Source organism: Gouania willdenowi, chromosome 9, assembly GCF_900634775.1.
Source record: "Gouania willdenowi chromosome 9, fGouWil2.1, whole genome shotgun sequence".
Taxonomy (NCBI): Eukaryota; Metazoa; Chordata; class Actinopteri; order Blenniiformes; family Gobiesocidae; genus Gouania; species Gouania willdenowi.
In genome coordinates this window covers 10,292,619-10,308,852 of record NC_041052.1, presented here as the reverse complement: position 1 = coordinate 10,308,852, position 16,234 = coordinate 10,292,619, and the positions used below count along the sequence as shown (strand labels likewise).

General features: G+C 39.0%; 1 protein-coding gene across 1 annotated transcript; it reads right to left on the bottom strand.

Moving 5' to 3' along the window:
• Positions 1 to 608: 608 nt before the first annotated feature.
• Positions 609 to 15,164, bottom strand: scarb2a (scavenger receptor class B, member 2a). The gene is made up of 13 exons (XM_028458417.1): positions 14,781 to 15,164; positions 11,099 to 11,256; positions 10,847 to 10,994; positions 10,507 to 10,701; positions 9,557 to 9,648; positions 8,443 to 8,562; positions 7,225 to 7,403; positions 5,948 to 6,066; positions 4,939 to 5,012; positions 4,767 to 4,818; positions 4,519 to 4,671; positions 2,568 to 2,615; positions 609 to 1,565 (listed from the first exon to the last, which is right to left on the bottom strand). Exons 1-13 carry the CDS (start codon positions 14,901 to 14,903, stop codon positions 1,440 to 1,442), a joined length of 1,587 nt encoding a protein of 528 aa, XP_028314218.1. The 5' UTR covers positions 14,904 to 15,164; the 3' UTR covers positions 609 to 1,439.
• Between the last annotated feature and the right edge of the window lie 1,070 nt (positions 15,165 to 16,234).

Here is a 16,234-nt window from a genome sequence, read left to right as displayed (position 1 = left end):
TGACAATATAATGGCCTTGAACTTTTCTTCCTGTCAGAAACCACTGGTTGGGTTGAACCAGCCAGGGTGTGGTCCACATCGAGGAAAGACACAACAATGCTAATGCAAGACAAACAGTGATTCAAGTGCAGCGGGAAGTGCCCCAATATTTGCTGAGTGACACAAACAACTCCCACACTTCAATGAGTCACGGCACTTGGACAGTGTCTTTGACAGATTAGCAATAGACAAGTAGATGTCATATCTAACTGGTAGACTTGTGTGAGGACTGGTTGTAGCAATCCTAATTGTGCTTTCTCTAATATGTAACAGTTTTAGGTGTGCAGGAGCAGAGCTATTATCTAGCCTCTTTCCCAAGCACTTCTTCCTGCATCTAGTCCGAGGTATCTCCACAGTTTCCCAGTTACTACAAGCACAATAGGCTTCCAGCTTATTTGAACACGCTAAACCATTGTGTAAGGCAAGAAGCAGGTTCCAGAGATGTTAGTGTTTCTCTTTTGTTCAGAAGGCGAGGACTCCTCAAAGGCGACATCATTTCTAATGATTTCACAGTAAGCTGGATGCCACCTTCAGGAGAACCTTGAAATGAAACTGAAAGTCTAAACAGATTAGGACTTTAACGTAGTGCTTTTAAAAACTAAAATGCCAGACGTGACAAAAATTCACAAGTATTTCAGGTGTCACAAATGTTGTCTAGTGTCCCTTGGAAACTCGACACCGTAGTGCACACGCACACACGCTTTCACAGGCTGATGCTAGTGGACGTGTGACGTTCGGGTGCACCAACGAGGGGGAAAAAGGCATAAGGCTATAAATATTTTGGCTCAGTCTATTTTCTTTTTGATCTTCTTGCACCAACGTTCAGGAGCTCAGGGCTCTCTAAAGATTCAGCCATTAATTTGTTAACCTAAAGTTTTGTTTTGAATGTGAAACCGCCCCCCTAATATCTGATAATTGTTTTTCATGTGGATGTATAACATTGTTGGATTCAGCTCATGAACTTGTATCTTCACACAACAGCAGTTTTTAGTTACCTCGATCTCTTCAAAGGTATTTCAAAGGGTTACAGAGGAATTGGCTCATCTCGGCTGCACCCCCTGCTCAGAGTCCCTGCAGGTTTTTATGGAGAGGACCAGCCAAAGATGGAAACATAAGATCTAGACTATCTAGAGTCCTGGTGGTTGGTTGTGTTGCAGTACTGCAGGCAGTGAAGGCCATGCTCAGCAGAGAAAGAGAGCGAGAAAGAACGAGCAGAGTCTTTTTCAGCTAAGCTAATCCTGATGTTTCGGTCCCACTGGTTCCCAATCATTGTTCACCAGTCATCCCCAGGCCTACTGTGTATGCACACACCCACCCACGGTAAAGTAACACCCCTCTGTGCTGTTCCCTTGGCTTCCCAACCCCTTCAGTTCCTGAGCTCCAGACTTGGAGATCCAAGATCAACACTTTTGAGCCTCCACTGGAGACATGGCGATGTACGAGCCGTTCCGCATCGGCTGGTTCGTGTCCGTCTGCTCCTCTGGTTTGTCGCTGACCTGCGTGTACGCCGTGTCTTCTTTTGCCGTCTAGGGTGGGGAAATGGAAGACATCCGTTTAGAGCCACAAAAGTGGCGATGCATCTTAGTATTGACAAAAAAATGAGAACAAACACTATGACATTAGGGCTGGGCAATAACGTGATTCAAGATATAGAGTTTTTTTATCTTGGCGATATAGAAAAACGACAATATCTATATTGAGATATATCTATATTTTTAAGTCGTTTTTAGTTATACAATCACATCCTACAAAAATTTTATATTATTCATAGACTACAGTCAAACAGTGTCTTTGAGAATCTGTTTTTTCGGCAGCAGACCATTATTTTAATAAACATCTGTGAATTGTTGCCATGTCTGTAAAGTTTCAAATCATGTCAATGACATTTTATTGTATTTTATTTATTTTTTTAAAAAAAACAAAAAAAACAAAACTTGTGTGTACTTATAACGTCATGTTGTGGACTGTATGTGTAAACCATGCAACTTGGTGGGAAACAAGTTTCCCCATTGGGGATAAAATAAAGTTTCTCTATCTTATTTTGTATTCAAATACTCGTTTTAGCAGTTGCTGCTTTCGTTCCTTGTCAGTAATACATCTAACAGTGCTTTTCATGTTCTGAGTGCATTCTAACCAAGACCTTCCTCTAAGAGAAAAAACCCCCCAAAAGCGACACATATTGTGCAGCTGTTTGTTAATAATAAATGTGCCCGTGTGGCATTTTTCATCAGCAAATTTAACCCAGAATCGTCTTTCTGGTTAGACTTCATTAAGTTCACCATTTTGAGAATAAAAACATCCAGATATGAGTTTTGGTCCATATTGCCCAGCCCTATTTGACATTAATGCTGAAAATGGTCCACGATGACGTAGTAGAAACACAATTTACACCATAAACACCAAAGGCAAGATCAATAATTAAACCATATAACCATGGCGTCCCCAAAAGGATAATTAAATGGATAACCAAGGATGTTGAAAAAACTGAGGTGATAAAAAAAAAAAACAAGGCAAAACTGAAGACTTACAGTAAAAGAATGAAAAGCCTCAGCAAAATCAATGCGTTTTACTTCATTCTAAAACAGAAAAAAAGGGAAAAAGGGGGTTACAGAAAATATAAATCCAAACATTGTTAATACAACAATTGTTCACATTGCAATTAAGCATCAATAAACTCAGCTGAAGGTCTGACCACTGAAACAAATAACCGACAGAGAAATGCTAAGCTAATTTAGCATCTTTTGACAATTGTTTTGAACTCATGTTTTTCATTAATGTATATTTATTGTGAATATTTGCTTTTAGAATAAGTTAAAATGTAACTGTTGTTAAAGCTGGGAGTCCATCTCTTTCATCTGTAGCATTTCATTCTCTGGCAAAAACTTAAACTTTTGCTAATTTCAATTTATATGTTAAGGTTTCATTCATTCAGATACTTTGAAAATTAGCTTTGATGTGTCCTTATGAGTTCCACATCAAGGTGATTAGCCAACGCCTCTGAGGAAGACTGACAGTTGACAGTCAAAACATGTCAAGAGATCAAAGTAAATTTTCTAGAAAAAAGTTGTCTGCTGATTTTAAATTACTTTTAATTACTTTAATTTATACAAAGTGAAACAAGCATTTGTTCAAATTAATCTATAGCACATATAAATGAGGATTTTGATGTTTTAAATCCTGCAAAGTGCAGGAATGGAATTCTTATAATAATCTGCACTTTAAATGTCAGTTATCTCCCCACAGACTTATCCATATACAGATAATGTAGCAATATTCAAAAATATCTCAATCTGAACTACAATAACCTGGCAGCAGTGAGACTAGGGTTCAGATCAGAATGTGTGACTTGTAAAAGATAAGCGGGGAGCAGCAGCAGCATCTTCTGGTTATTATCGTTCAGTGACCTGCAGCTGAGCTCACAAAGGAAACCAACACGTCTTCCTGATGCATCAAATGTTCACAACAAAACGTCAAGAACAAAGAGTCCCATGACGAAGGCTCAGATTAGGGGAAAAGTTCTCATGCACTTTTGGTTCTGCTGCAAAGTGGTTCATGCCTGGTGTTAGTCAACATCCTGTGGGTTAAACTCTCAGCAGCATTTCATGCAAAAAAACAACTCGTTTTTAAATGTATTTTCCATAATGTGGACAACTACCACTACTCAATAACCTCATCAGTCCAACTCAGTGGTTCTCAAACTTTTTTGGTTCAAGTACCCCCTTTCGCTCATTTCTGAATCCAAGTATTCCCTTTGTCCGACTGCAACATTTTACTTAGAAAACTATTTATAACTATAGAGCATAAGAATCTTATTTTTTAAATAAGTGGAAAGAAACGGTATTTAGTGCAGTTTTTCTCAACCTTCTTTAGATCGTGACCCCCTTTTGATATCAAGAATTTCTGGCGACCTCAAAAACATTTTTTTCTAGAATTAGTTTGAGCTTAGATTTAAAAAAAAAAAAAAAAAATGTTTTTTAAAAACTACATTTTAGTTGAACTGGATTTATATTTTACAAAGTTGAAGTATAGCAATAGTCGTTTAAGATTGTGGCTTTTTTTTTTTTTTTTAAATAACTAAAACAAATTCAAAAATCTATTTTAATTTTTCAAAAATTTCTGGCGACCACATTTAAGCTCCAGGTGATCCCACAAGGGGTCCTGACCCAAAGGTTGAAAAACACTGATTTAATTTTAAAAAATATTTCTTTAGTTTTTATCATTTCCGGTCATCTCACACCTGGTGTGGGACCAAGACTGACGCTTTTTTTGTTAATTTTCCACTCTTGCTCTGTCTCTCTCTCTCTCAAGAACCCCCTGTAGTGCCATTGCGTAACTCTAGGGGTACACCTACCCACATTTGAGAAACACTGGTCTAACCTCTGAATACTGTTACTACGACGTGCTGTTAGTCAATGGTTGACGTGCTACAACAGTTCAGTCTACAGCAGCGCCGACATACACCGACATGCAGTTTCTTACCTTTTTCTGACGATTTCGACAGAACAATACCACGAGTATCATCAGCAGAATGACACCCAAGCCCACAATGAGCAAAGGAAAGTTGGACACCAGCGTGACGATGAGGAGCATCGTCCTCATCTGTGCTGCTGAGTCATCGTCAATCGTTGCTGTCTGAGAGTCAGGAAGCAGAAGCACGTCAGTATTGATTTGGAGTTGTTCACGTATGGTTATCAGAGAAAGAAATGACAAAAGTGTCATAGTCTCACCTCATTGACAAACATAATGGGGAAAATGGTCTCATTGATGAACTTTGTTTTTCTGCAGGGGGAAGAAAAGAAAGACACCAGGTCAGACAGGACAGCTGTTTCAGCATGGTGATGAAAAGTGGTGCAACAGTGAAGCAACAGCAAAGCTTAGGGTTAGGTTAGGTCAACTTACGGGAAGCCTTGGACTCTCTTCAAAATGATATTGAGCTGTGCTCTCTTGCAGGCACGAATGGGAACCCCTGTGGTCTAGAAAGAAAATAAAGACATTTTTCATTATTAAATGAACACCCTGCACTCGCCTGCACTCTTCTATCTTTTCATAAAAGATGACTTTAGATAAAGATCCCACTGGATTTAAAAGAGGGTCAGAAATCATTAGTAGCCACAAACTCTGGACTGACGACAGTTGCATGTTACCACTAGGGCTGGGTGATAGTGACTGAAATTCATATCAATATTTTTTCTGAAAATGTCGATATACGATATAAATCTAAATAATTTTAGCTCAATAAAGTCAATTCTGGGTAAAATTTGCTGATGAAAAATGCCACGTAGGCACATTTATCAGCAAACAGCTAAACAAGATGCACCACTTTTGTATTTTTCTCCTCTAAGGAACAGCACGTGTGAGTGAGTTCTGTAGTGTGGCTTGTTTAGGGGAATGTCTGTGTTAGGACATGCGAAAGCAGCAACTCCTAAAACAAGCATTTTATTGTAAAACAAGATATAAAAAAAAATACCGCATATATCAATATATTTTTATTTTATATCGCCAAAATAGAAAACTTGATGCATCTTGAAATCCTGCTTGGGACTAGTTACCACTGATCGTCATAAAAGAGCAAATTGATTTTTTTTTTTAACCTCTTGTTTTTTCACCAATGTATACAAGTCATTAAATCAGAGCTGTTGTGTATGAATTTATTGAACCTCACATATTCTACAGTGGATCAACATTAAACATGTTACAGTTTAGCAAAGTTTTAATAAACTTGTCTATAGAAAAAAAATAAATAAATTTTGCTGTTTAAACTTTAGCAGATAATATTCTGAAAAAATGTTAATCTATGCAATTTGTATGATTGCTCTTTCTCGGGACCAATCCAAAGGTGTTCCGACACAGAACAAATGATCTAATATGTGTTTAAAAGCAAGAAATAAATATTAAAGCATTGCCGTACCGGCTGCAGGTCCAAGTACGTCTCGTGCTCCTCCTTGTTGGGGTTCAGCCCCTCTACGGCGTTAATGTATTTGGGGTCCGCTTGGTAAAAGTGAGGGAAGGAAACGACGATGGGAGCACCTTGAAAGGAAAGAGGTCAGAAAAACACAAGTTAAGTCACGTTTGTGACCTTAAAGCACGGAAATAAACAGGAAGATTAGAGAAGAAACGGAAGACAAAGTGAGCCTTGATCAGGCTGATAGGAAGCTGCTGTGTTTCAGAGCAGCTGATGCAGTGTAGACTCACTCTTATTGGAGTCATTTTTGTTTATTTCCATGTATTAAACTTTCAATATAAAGCTCTAACTTTACATAGTTATTTTAGAAAACCTTAACACATGAAATGCTATGAAGTTTCACTGAGTTTGTTACTTTAAAAGATGAGCCATGAATTGATTATTATTATTATTATTAAGAAAATTGTGGTTTATGCAGCTTCAATAAGAAAGGAAATATTTCCTGAGAACCATTAACCCTTTCCTCCAAAAAGCTGCAAATATTATTCATTTTCTTTTTTATACATCATTTTACATAATTATACATTGAATTATATTTTATAAATTGTATTTTATAGTCACAAGTGTATAAATGTGTTTTTCTTCATCAATAGAATACACAGACAAGCATTTAGTGCTCATTCTCTAGTGAAAGCATCACCAAAAGCAAAACCAGTCACTGATTGGTACAGCATGGCACCACTTCACACATGACTACCGGCTCGATGCTGATTGGTTATTGTGGGAAGCACCACAACGCTCCAACCAATCAGAGCTGGTTGCTGCATGTGAAGCAGAGGTAGTGCTGCTGACAGACAATGCAGCATCAAACACTGCCTGCTGTTTTATATCCACCACCTCCATCCTTCACTTGTTTTTCCCCCTCATGTGCAAATAAAAATACTGCCTCTACACAGAAATACCTTTAGATGATGCCATTGAGTTCTGTTCTGTCAGGCCCTGTATAGATAACCTTATCAGAGCAATTCACTCAATGAGTGCCATAAATGCTTTCAATAGGCACCACACACACGGTCAGCAGTTAATCATTGCACAGAATCAAATCTGGCATGTTTAAACACGGGGACGCTCAGATAGCAGCCGCTGGATTTGGGAACTGAATGAAAGAACTTGGAGGCGGTAGAGTGAGGTCAAAAAACTATGCCAAAGGGAAGTGGGTCAGTGGTCTTAGTGGACCACATGAAAGGGGTCAGACTGACAGGGGGATGAGGCCGTGTTCCTACCTTCTCGACAAACACTGACTTTCAGCACTCCGGTGCCGAGGCAGTCTCCGGCTGGCACGCAGAAGCCCTCGTTGGCAGGGTTATCTTTGGGGCTCATGAGGACATCGTTCGGGGGAGCGAAACGAAACGCCTGGATCCCTTTGACCTCCACGTCTTTCACATACGCCAGATGTATAGACCTGGAAAATGATGTCATACAGCACGCTTTAGCAAATCTAGGAGCTGCAACAAGTTTTTTTTTTTTAGTTTCAAACATGAACACAACAGCAGTGTATTTACCACAATTAGAAAATAATAATAATTAAAAAAAATAAATAAGGAATGCAAAGAGAGAAGAAATGGTTAGAAAATCCTGTACATGTTTGAAAAGGAATGGGAGGTTCTGTACGTTAATCTTATAATTTACACTATAAAAAAGACACATTCAATTCCAATAACCGAAGGATTGGGGTTCAAATCCCACTCTAGCCAAGTCATTGTGTCCTTGGGCAAGGCACTTTACCCATATTGCCTAGTATAAATGTGGTGTGAGAGAGTGTTGGTGGTGGCCGGAGGGTCAGATGATGCACTCTGGCAGCCTCGCTTCCGTCAGTCTGCTCCAGGGCAGCTGTGGCTACAATAGTAGCTTACCACCACTAAGTGTGGAATGAAAAATAAATATAAAGTGCTTTGAGTGATCAAAATAAGGCACTATATAAATCCGATGCATTATTATACAGCAATATAATTCATGTAATCCACTATACATTCATCTGTCCAAACATACACATACATAAGTATATACACACCTATTCATATTTTTTTTTTCCTTTAACGCTTATGATTCGAGAAGATGCATTTTATGCTTTTATGTTTAAATTGCTTTAAATTCAGACATTTATTTCCACACCCTGGTACCGTTTACTGACACAAAAGCTTTTTGTTGTTGTTGTGCATTCAGTAATCGAAAAGTTTCCGCAATAAAAAGGAAAGGAAGGAGGTGTCATTGTAGTGTGTAAATGTCCTACCACACGGTAGTAACATGATTAAGATAAGAGTCAACCAAGGATTCCTTTACGGCACTGCTTCGGGTGTGTAACTTACGTGCCCACCTTTAACAGAACTCACATCCTTATCTGTAGGTTTGTGCACGAGTTAGCACATGTAAACATCAGCTGACTAAGGTGCTTTGACTGTACACACATTTATAACCACACGTGACTGTGCGCATATTCATACCGGCAGAGATCAGCAGCAAAGATATAGAGCAGCTCGTTCCTGTTGATGAGCGGGTGGAAGACGGCTCCATCTGTACCATTGATCATGTTGCTCTGATTGGATGACCACCAGGACATCTCCCTGTTAATAAAAACATCCAACAGGAGAGTTGGAACTACTATAAAGTAACATATTTCTACTCCGTAGTTCAGCTGACGACTAAAATGTGCTATAAAAACAGATTGCATCAATTCTTACTTTAAAATAAAAAAACAAGTTTGAAAAAATAAAAAGTTAAACAGACAACCAACAGGTAATTTCTTATAGACTATTTCTTTATACACTGAATAATACTTCAGTTATAAAATATTAGAAGTTTTTTTTTTTTTTTTTTTTTTTTAAAGGAAAAATACACAAAAGTTCTATTTAAAAAAACAAATATATATATATAAGGACAAAATGACATGTGAATTTTGTTGTACTTTTAAAGATTTTAAAACGCACATTAAAAATTGAAGCCTTTGGCGACTAAATTATTTTAAATAAATGAAATTCGTTGTCTATTTTCTGATTTGGACTTGTTTTATGTAGTTAATAAACTGACAACACTATTATTTAATTAGGACAGCAAAAAAATGTCACATTTATCGTACATTTGTAAGTATAGGAATGTAAATGTTAACAATTTGAACTCATTTTGGAGAGTTTTAGTTTATGCTCATGTCTGACAAACTATTGCTAAAGTGCTTTTTAAAGAGGTGTTTGCAAAGCATGTTTGAAAACTAAGACCAGTCACTACTTGGGTTAACAAATTGTGATGTTTATGCCAAAAACAAAGAAAACCAGTTGAGCAAAGCACTGTTAATTTCCGTTTTTGGATGCACTCATTTAGGATCTGTTTCTACTGATAACAAGTGGGTGAACTGTTAACATTCATTATGCAGCACTAAGAAGATCACTCTACCTAAAGCTGCACTTTGGATTTCCAAACATTCATTTTGTAACCTTACTTTGCTTAACGCCATAGACTGAACCCTTGCTGGAACTAGCAATGTGCTAACAAGTCGCCCTTTCTTGTTGCCGGGGGTTGGGGTGGATTAAAATACATCAGCGGTGTCCAAAAGTGAGTGGTTACCTCAGGCCGTTCCACGTGTCGATCTTTCCGAAATCCAAGTAGTTTTCCTCGCCGGTGTGGAACACAAACTCTCCTTCATGGGTGCCATTTTTCTGTGGAGAACGAAATGAAGCATGAGGTTGAGACTTACCTCGACCCATCAAAGCCCTGGATGACAGCAATAATATTTGCCTGCTGACTGCTTTAAGATAGGAGAATCAGAGAAAACACCACTTTGAGTAAATCAAGAATTACTGGGGCAGACCACATGACTTTTCTGTTTGTATCCTTTTCAGACACCATAAGTAATGTTTATAATGCAAAAAACACAGAAGTCCATTAAAGGACAACAACTTCAAAAAGTAATTTCTGTAATCACGTGTTGCCTGATCATTTTTAAAATCGGAAAGTGTGAGAAAACAGTAAGTTTGTCTAAAAATAAAAAAAACAATTGACTTTAAGTTTTATACATAAGGCTGACACTCAGTGTCGTTCGCTAAATTCTGACACCTTTGGAGCTATGTTGGCATTTTTTGAGTTATGTGGAGGGATCTAGTGGGGTTAGGGTAACGAATGACACTTAATGACAGCCTCTATGACATATTAGTCTGTCCTGACTAATATGTCATAAAGTAAATGTCAGCCTTATGTATAAAACTTCAAGTGTTACCAAATACTTTTTCAGCAACTCATCAGCTGAAAAGGACGATAACCTCTCACTTATATCCAAATATTCCCAATTTCAAAGATCACATGATTGCTGACGCTGCCCTTTGTGCTCTAAAAGCAGGAACTAGTAGCATTTTCCATCAGCATGTGGTCAATCACACTTCTCTTACATGACATCACTAACGCCTCAGTGATGTCTGTGGTTTGAGAAATCTCTCCCAACCAACAGCCGAGAGCTTTTATCTCTCTACAGCATCCCCCAATGTGTCAGTATATCCATTGAAGGCACCCTTCAAACTCACCTTCCACATCAGGCCAAAGTATTCGTCCACCTCAGGCTTCATGGAATGGATCTTTGTGAGAAGAGGGTCTTTGAATCCCCACAGAACTTCGTGAACCGTGCGGCTCATGAACAGCTCAATGCCCAGACTCTTCATGTACATAGACACCAAGGTTCGCAGGATGAAGGAGTACGAGTTGAGCTCATTCATCACTGCCTGTAACGAAACAAAAAGCTAAAAGGTAATTCAAATACAGGGAGGCAAGGGCAAGACGATAACCTGTTGTACTTTTAGAAAGAACAACTTGGTACATGTATACACAACTTAATTACCATGATCTTGAAGGGACAAACTGTCTTACCACGAAAGGAATGTTGACTGTTTGGATAATGTCGACCTCAGGGTTCCCGGCAGATTTCTCAGGTACGAACACAAAAGTTTTTGGGTTCAGAGCATACAACTTGGTGCCGTTCTCCAGGAAAGTAATGTTTTCACGTGGTCTGTACTCTCTGATGTGGATGAGACGGAATGTAAGTTAGTTCACAGGTCTCTTTGGAGGCTCTTAGATCTTTAAAAATCACAAACACTCCTATTAATCATTAGACATCTGTACCTATAGGTATATGGTCCAATCTGTTTAAGCGATGCCTTTCCGCCTGCCAAGAACTCTTCTGGATTTGTGACGTTGAAGAAGTAATACTCCATGTAAACAGGTGGAGGGGGATTCTTCCAGCCTTCAAAAACTTGGCTCTTCTCAGTCAAAGTAATTTCCTGCCACGAAGAGAAGATACGTAGGTTTAGTAAAAGAAAAGATCAAGCACTCGCAAAAATCTTCACCATTTCAAGAAGAGCCATCTTTGTGTGAAAAAGCTGCTACGTCTGTCTTTCTTTAGAAAGCCAATGCAGGAATCTGACTGAAGGCCAGTGTGTTGCAATAATAAGACGCATGTCTGTGAGAACACGTGCCTCTGTGTGAGACTTTGTACACTGTGAAATAGTAGATATCTTGAGGGTTTACATTGGCTCTAAAGACAATGTTTGTAAAAATTCCAGCAATTTTCTTTGACTAGCATGTTAAGGTTTCATTTATTCAGAGAACTGTTTACCAGGAAATTTATTATGATCTCCTAACATGTTTCGACCATCAACTGACAGTTTTTTTCAAAGTGTCTGCTGATCGCTTTGATGTTTCCTTGACTTACGCATTATAACTCAAGCAAGTCCTTTTTGAATAATATGTTAAGGTTTCATTTATTTAGACAACTATTTTTCAGGAAATTTACTTTGATCTCTTGACATGTTTCGACTTTCAACTGCCAGTATTCTTCAAAAGCAAAAAAGCCTAAATGTTTTCATTGTTGGAGGAGTTTAAAAATACTCATCCTCTTGTATTTTTTGCATCAATCAGTGTTCCTGTAGATGCTGAGCTCTGGGTAGATTGAGGTCACACTTGAAAGCAATGCATTGTCTTCCAAGAGGCCTCTCGCAGTCACTCACTGCTGTGGAAGTATAGGTTAAGGTGCGGCTGTCGCTTCCTGTTTGGATTACAGCTTCAAAAGGATGCTCTATAGAATTCTTCTCTAATGATTGTTTCATCATTTCCATTTTTGTTACTTTACAGAAACCTAAATGAGGTCTTACATGGGTCAGCCAAACCAGACAGTGATAAAAGCGATAGTAACACACTTCGTCAAAGTAAAGGAGACGTAGCCATGCTAACAGACGAGCAAACAATTAAGATAGTGGGCAAAATCTTGTTGACCAACACAACTTCATGAAACTAGTGGTTCATTTAGAAAGTGTTGAACCTAAAAAATGGAATTTAATCCTAGAGCATTTGGAAATAGCAAGTTACTGTTGCTCATCTTCATTGATTCAGTCTGTAGTTACAAAGGCAACTATCTTAGATTAACTAATCCACCAAGATCTGGGATTAAAGTTCTCAATGCTAAAATTCACTTCTGTTTGCCTGCCACTGAAAAAAACATCATGTTGTCAGATAAGTGCACCTCTCAGTTGCAGCGTAAATATCACAGTTTTAATCTTAAATACTTGATAGATATCATTCAATTGGCCAAACTCAGATTAATTATTGTTAAAGTTCTAAAAAAAAAAAAAGCAGTGTTTTCCTCACTTACACCTCTAGTATTCTCTTTATAATATTCAACTGTTTGAGCCTACTTCATAATTAAAAGTGAAAATTAAAGTGGATGGTGATAAGGATGTGACTTCTAAAAAACCCCTATGATAAACATGCAGATATGAGTCACTTTATTGAATCAAGACAAAAAACACAATCTCTTTTTAGGTACTTGCGTGTGGCCTTAACTTGCATGCAACCCAATGTTTGCCAACCTTGTACAAACCTTGAGTTGTGATCATTTATCTCTACAAAAAAACCTTGGCCCATCAGAGACCAAAAGAAAAAAAGTGAGGCTGAATAGAACTAGTCCTTAGTCAAACAACTTTAGGCTCTGATGAGGCGTGGCATGACAAGAACCTGCTTTAATCAGTAGAAGTTAAAGTCAAAAAACTCAATCACAGAAACTTTTGTTGATTTTCTACAAGTGCAACCTCAGTCAAAGACTTTGCCTCAAAGCGGAGCTGCATTTACATGTCTAAATAGGACATGTTTGACCAAGTTTTACTTTATCCTTGAGGGCTTTTACAGTAATCTGAAAAGCAATTTTCTTTATTCGCAGAGCTTGAAGGAGTGGCACGCGTGGGTGTGTTTTCTATTCAGAAATTGAGCCAAACGTCTCGAGGCATGAAAAACTAGTGTAGAACTAGGCGACGCCTTGCAGGGGGAAAAAAACATGCCCTGAAGGCCAAAAAACATGAAAAATTCTTTGCATGACTTTCTTCACGCTGACGGCGTGAAGAAAGTGCCTCACAACCGATCCAGGACACCATCATTTACTGTCCAGTGCCTCCTGATTATAAAGCAGCACATTCACCTTCAGATTAGAAGATTTTTAGAGTCAACTCAGCATGTCCATGCCAGCCTAATTTAATGAGTCTCTGGCCAAAGAGGATTAGTTATGCTGTCATTTCATGTGATCACCAGCAACGTTAGAATTAGGTCCCCCGCTGATGACTTCTTTGAACAACTCTTAACTTGGCTTCCCTGGGAGGAAGCCATGACTGCAGTCCTGAACCTAAATGTACTTAAAGGAATGAAGCAAACTGTCAGAATGGGGTAAACTGTGTCAATGAGGCTATGGTTTGTGACCCCTCAAACAGCCTTTTTACGCCGAGCTATTTAAATGTTTTAACCATTTTAGTTTAGTTACACGCTTAACTTCGAGAAGTAAGTTTGGTGAAGGAAAACATTTGGCGGCTGATTATCCGTTCCACAGAACATCCTGGACAACGATTTATGAAGGAGAAGAGGAATGTGGGGTATTTTAAGGGTAGAGTATTGCACTACACTCAGTAGGATGTGGGAGGGTATCGATGACTGACACCCTCAACTGAAAAGGCTGTTATGATTTCACCAGCAAATGCAACAAAAAAAAAAAAAACATTAAAACAAACCAAATTAAAGGTGTATTTAAATTTAAAGCATTTTTATCACGCTCAACAGTGTCCCTTTTAATCGCATGATGTCATGCTTGTATATTGTTTTTATCATCTTGAAAACAGAAAAATATTTCAGTTCTCATGTGTTACGTGAAGCAGAAAGGAGCGCAAATGTTTAACAGCTAAACTGGTGGGAATCATTACACTGGTGAGCACAGATTGGTCTCGATTTAGCACGAGTGTCTTCCATGGAGGTGTCACCTCAACATGCACAGTGTGTGCTTAGGAGGGGGTCTATCAGTCCTGCATGCTCCCTTCCCCCCCAATCCTCCAGAAAGGCTCACCTTCCCCCCACCTTTCTACAACTACTACTGCAAAGTGCAAACAATTTAATAATACAGCCCTACTAGGTGACACCCACTGAAATGTGTCACCAGGTCATGGGCCAGTGGCAGAACAGTTTAATAAAAGGTTATTGTGATTGTAGGATACAAACCATAACTTGATGATTAGTGAGGCTTTTTGAATGAATGGCACTGATCGGCTGATCTGAATGCAAACCTAAACAGTCAAATATGCACATGCAGAGGCTGAGTGTAGGTGAAGGTTTACCCAGGAGGGCACAATGCAGTAAAAACATGAAGTGTACCCTAAAACAGCTGCAATTTGACAGTTTACACACCTAGTAAATCATGTGAGGATGCAGATTGTGCGTTGACACCCTCCTGGAGTGCAACACACTGATGAATTGCAATAGTGTGTCAGAATCTTACCTGTTTTAACCGGCTTTCGATCATGGTTTGGAAGACTTGAGCCACCAGGAGGGCGATCCCCACGATCAGGAGGTGAGCGCACACGATGCCCGTGGCGTAAATGGCACAGGACCTCCGCGTCATCGCACCGGGTGGTTTGTGTTGTCCTCTGAAGGGGGGAAATCTTCAATGAAAGTAGGTGTATGGAGAATACTACCTAAAACTAAACAAAAAAAAAAAAAAAGAAAGGCAAATAGAGGTGCAGGTTTGTAGATCCACCGCTGGTTTCTTCTCCTGAGCAGCGCGGAGAGGCTTTAACTTCCTAAAGCGTCCTGACGCGTGGACATGAATAGAAAAAAAAAAAATGGCACTTTTGAGTTCCTAATTTAAAAAAAAAAAAAGATAATACTTGGCTAAGACTAAAGAAAAAAGAGGAGTGAGCTGCTCAGCAGCAGCGGTGGAATGAGACGGTTGGAGCTCAGCACACCGGGACATGGGTGAAGAAGAGCCGACCTCCGCCTCCTCCCCTTCCCCTCCCCCTCTATGGGGCGGAGGGTGTGTGTGTAAAGAAAAAAAAAAAAAAAAAGTGTTTTGGTTTTTACACACACTAATGTCTTACAATTGTCAAATCATACTAAATTAAAGCTAACACGTATTGTTTTAAATATTTTCGACGGTTCAGCCACAAGCAGCGTTTTAATTGTTTTTATTTATTTATTTTATTTTAACTATTATAAATCAAGTGACTCTTTCGTTTGACCACTTTTCAACACCGTGTGTGTTTTAAACAGGGTTACCGTGAGTGCACACGTGGAGCAGGAATGCTTTAACACGCAAACGTCAGTGTAAACAGTAACACAGTGTGAACGTCTGTCCCTGTTTTAAATGAAACCGCTTGTCTCACCTCGTCGTGACTCCTTAAATACAAACCGCGTGGCCGGTGATAATGCGCCTCGTAGGTTGACGCTGACGTCAGACCTTTGTATGATCGCAGGGCGCCTCTCATTGGCTGTCGCCCTCCCGGACCACCATCTCAAGACCACCCCCTCCACGCGCCGATTGGTCAGTCGCTGGTGAGGGTGATGCTGAATTTCATCGACTGATTTCGGGGCGTGGCTGTTTTTAAAGGAGGCTCTGGGGTGGGCGGTGTGTGACGCACCCACCGCAGAAAAAGTGATGATGTGAGTTTCTGCAGAGCTTGTTCAAACCATGAGATTATTATCTTTTGATAGAAGAAGAATTTACGCAGGATTCATGGTAAAAATAAAAAAATCCAGTTTGTATGAGTAAAATAGACACCAAATAGTGAACAATACAGGTCCAATAGTTAACTCACTGGATAGCTGCAAAAATTGAAGGTTTCTGATGATTAAAAATCCTAATTTTCCAATCTAAGAAGGGGGAAATATCTGTTCTCAGCTTATTCCTTAAAAACAAAATTATTATTTCTTTTAGGAAAAAATACAGTAAAAAAT

What these genes read in the sequence shown, in the direction of transcription:
- scarb2a (XM_028458417.1), bottom strand. Translation starts at nt 14,903, where the DNA reads ATGACGCGGAGGTCCTGTGCCATTTACGCCACGGGCATCGTGTGCGCT. An exon ending in CAGTCAACATTCCTTTCGTG is followed by an intron (nt 10,702 to 10,846) that starts GTAAGACAGTTT and finishes GTTTCGTTACAG; the next exon opens with GCAGTGATGAATGAGCTCAA. An exon ending in ACTTTGGCCTGATGTGGAAG is followed by an intron (nt 9,649 to 10,506) that starts GTGAGTTTGAAG and finishes CGTTCTCCACAG; the next exon opens with AAAAATGGCACCCATGAAGG.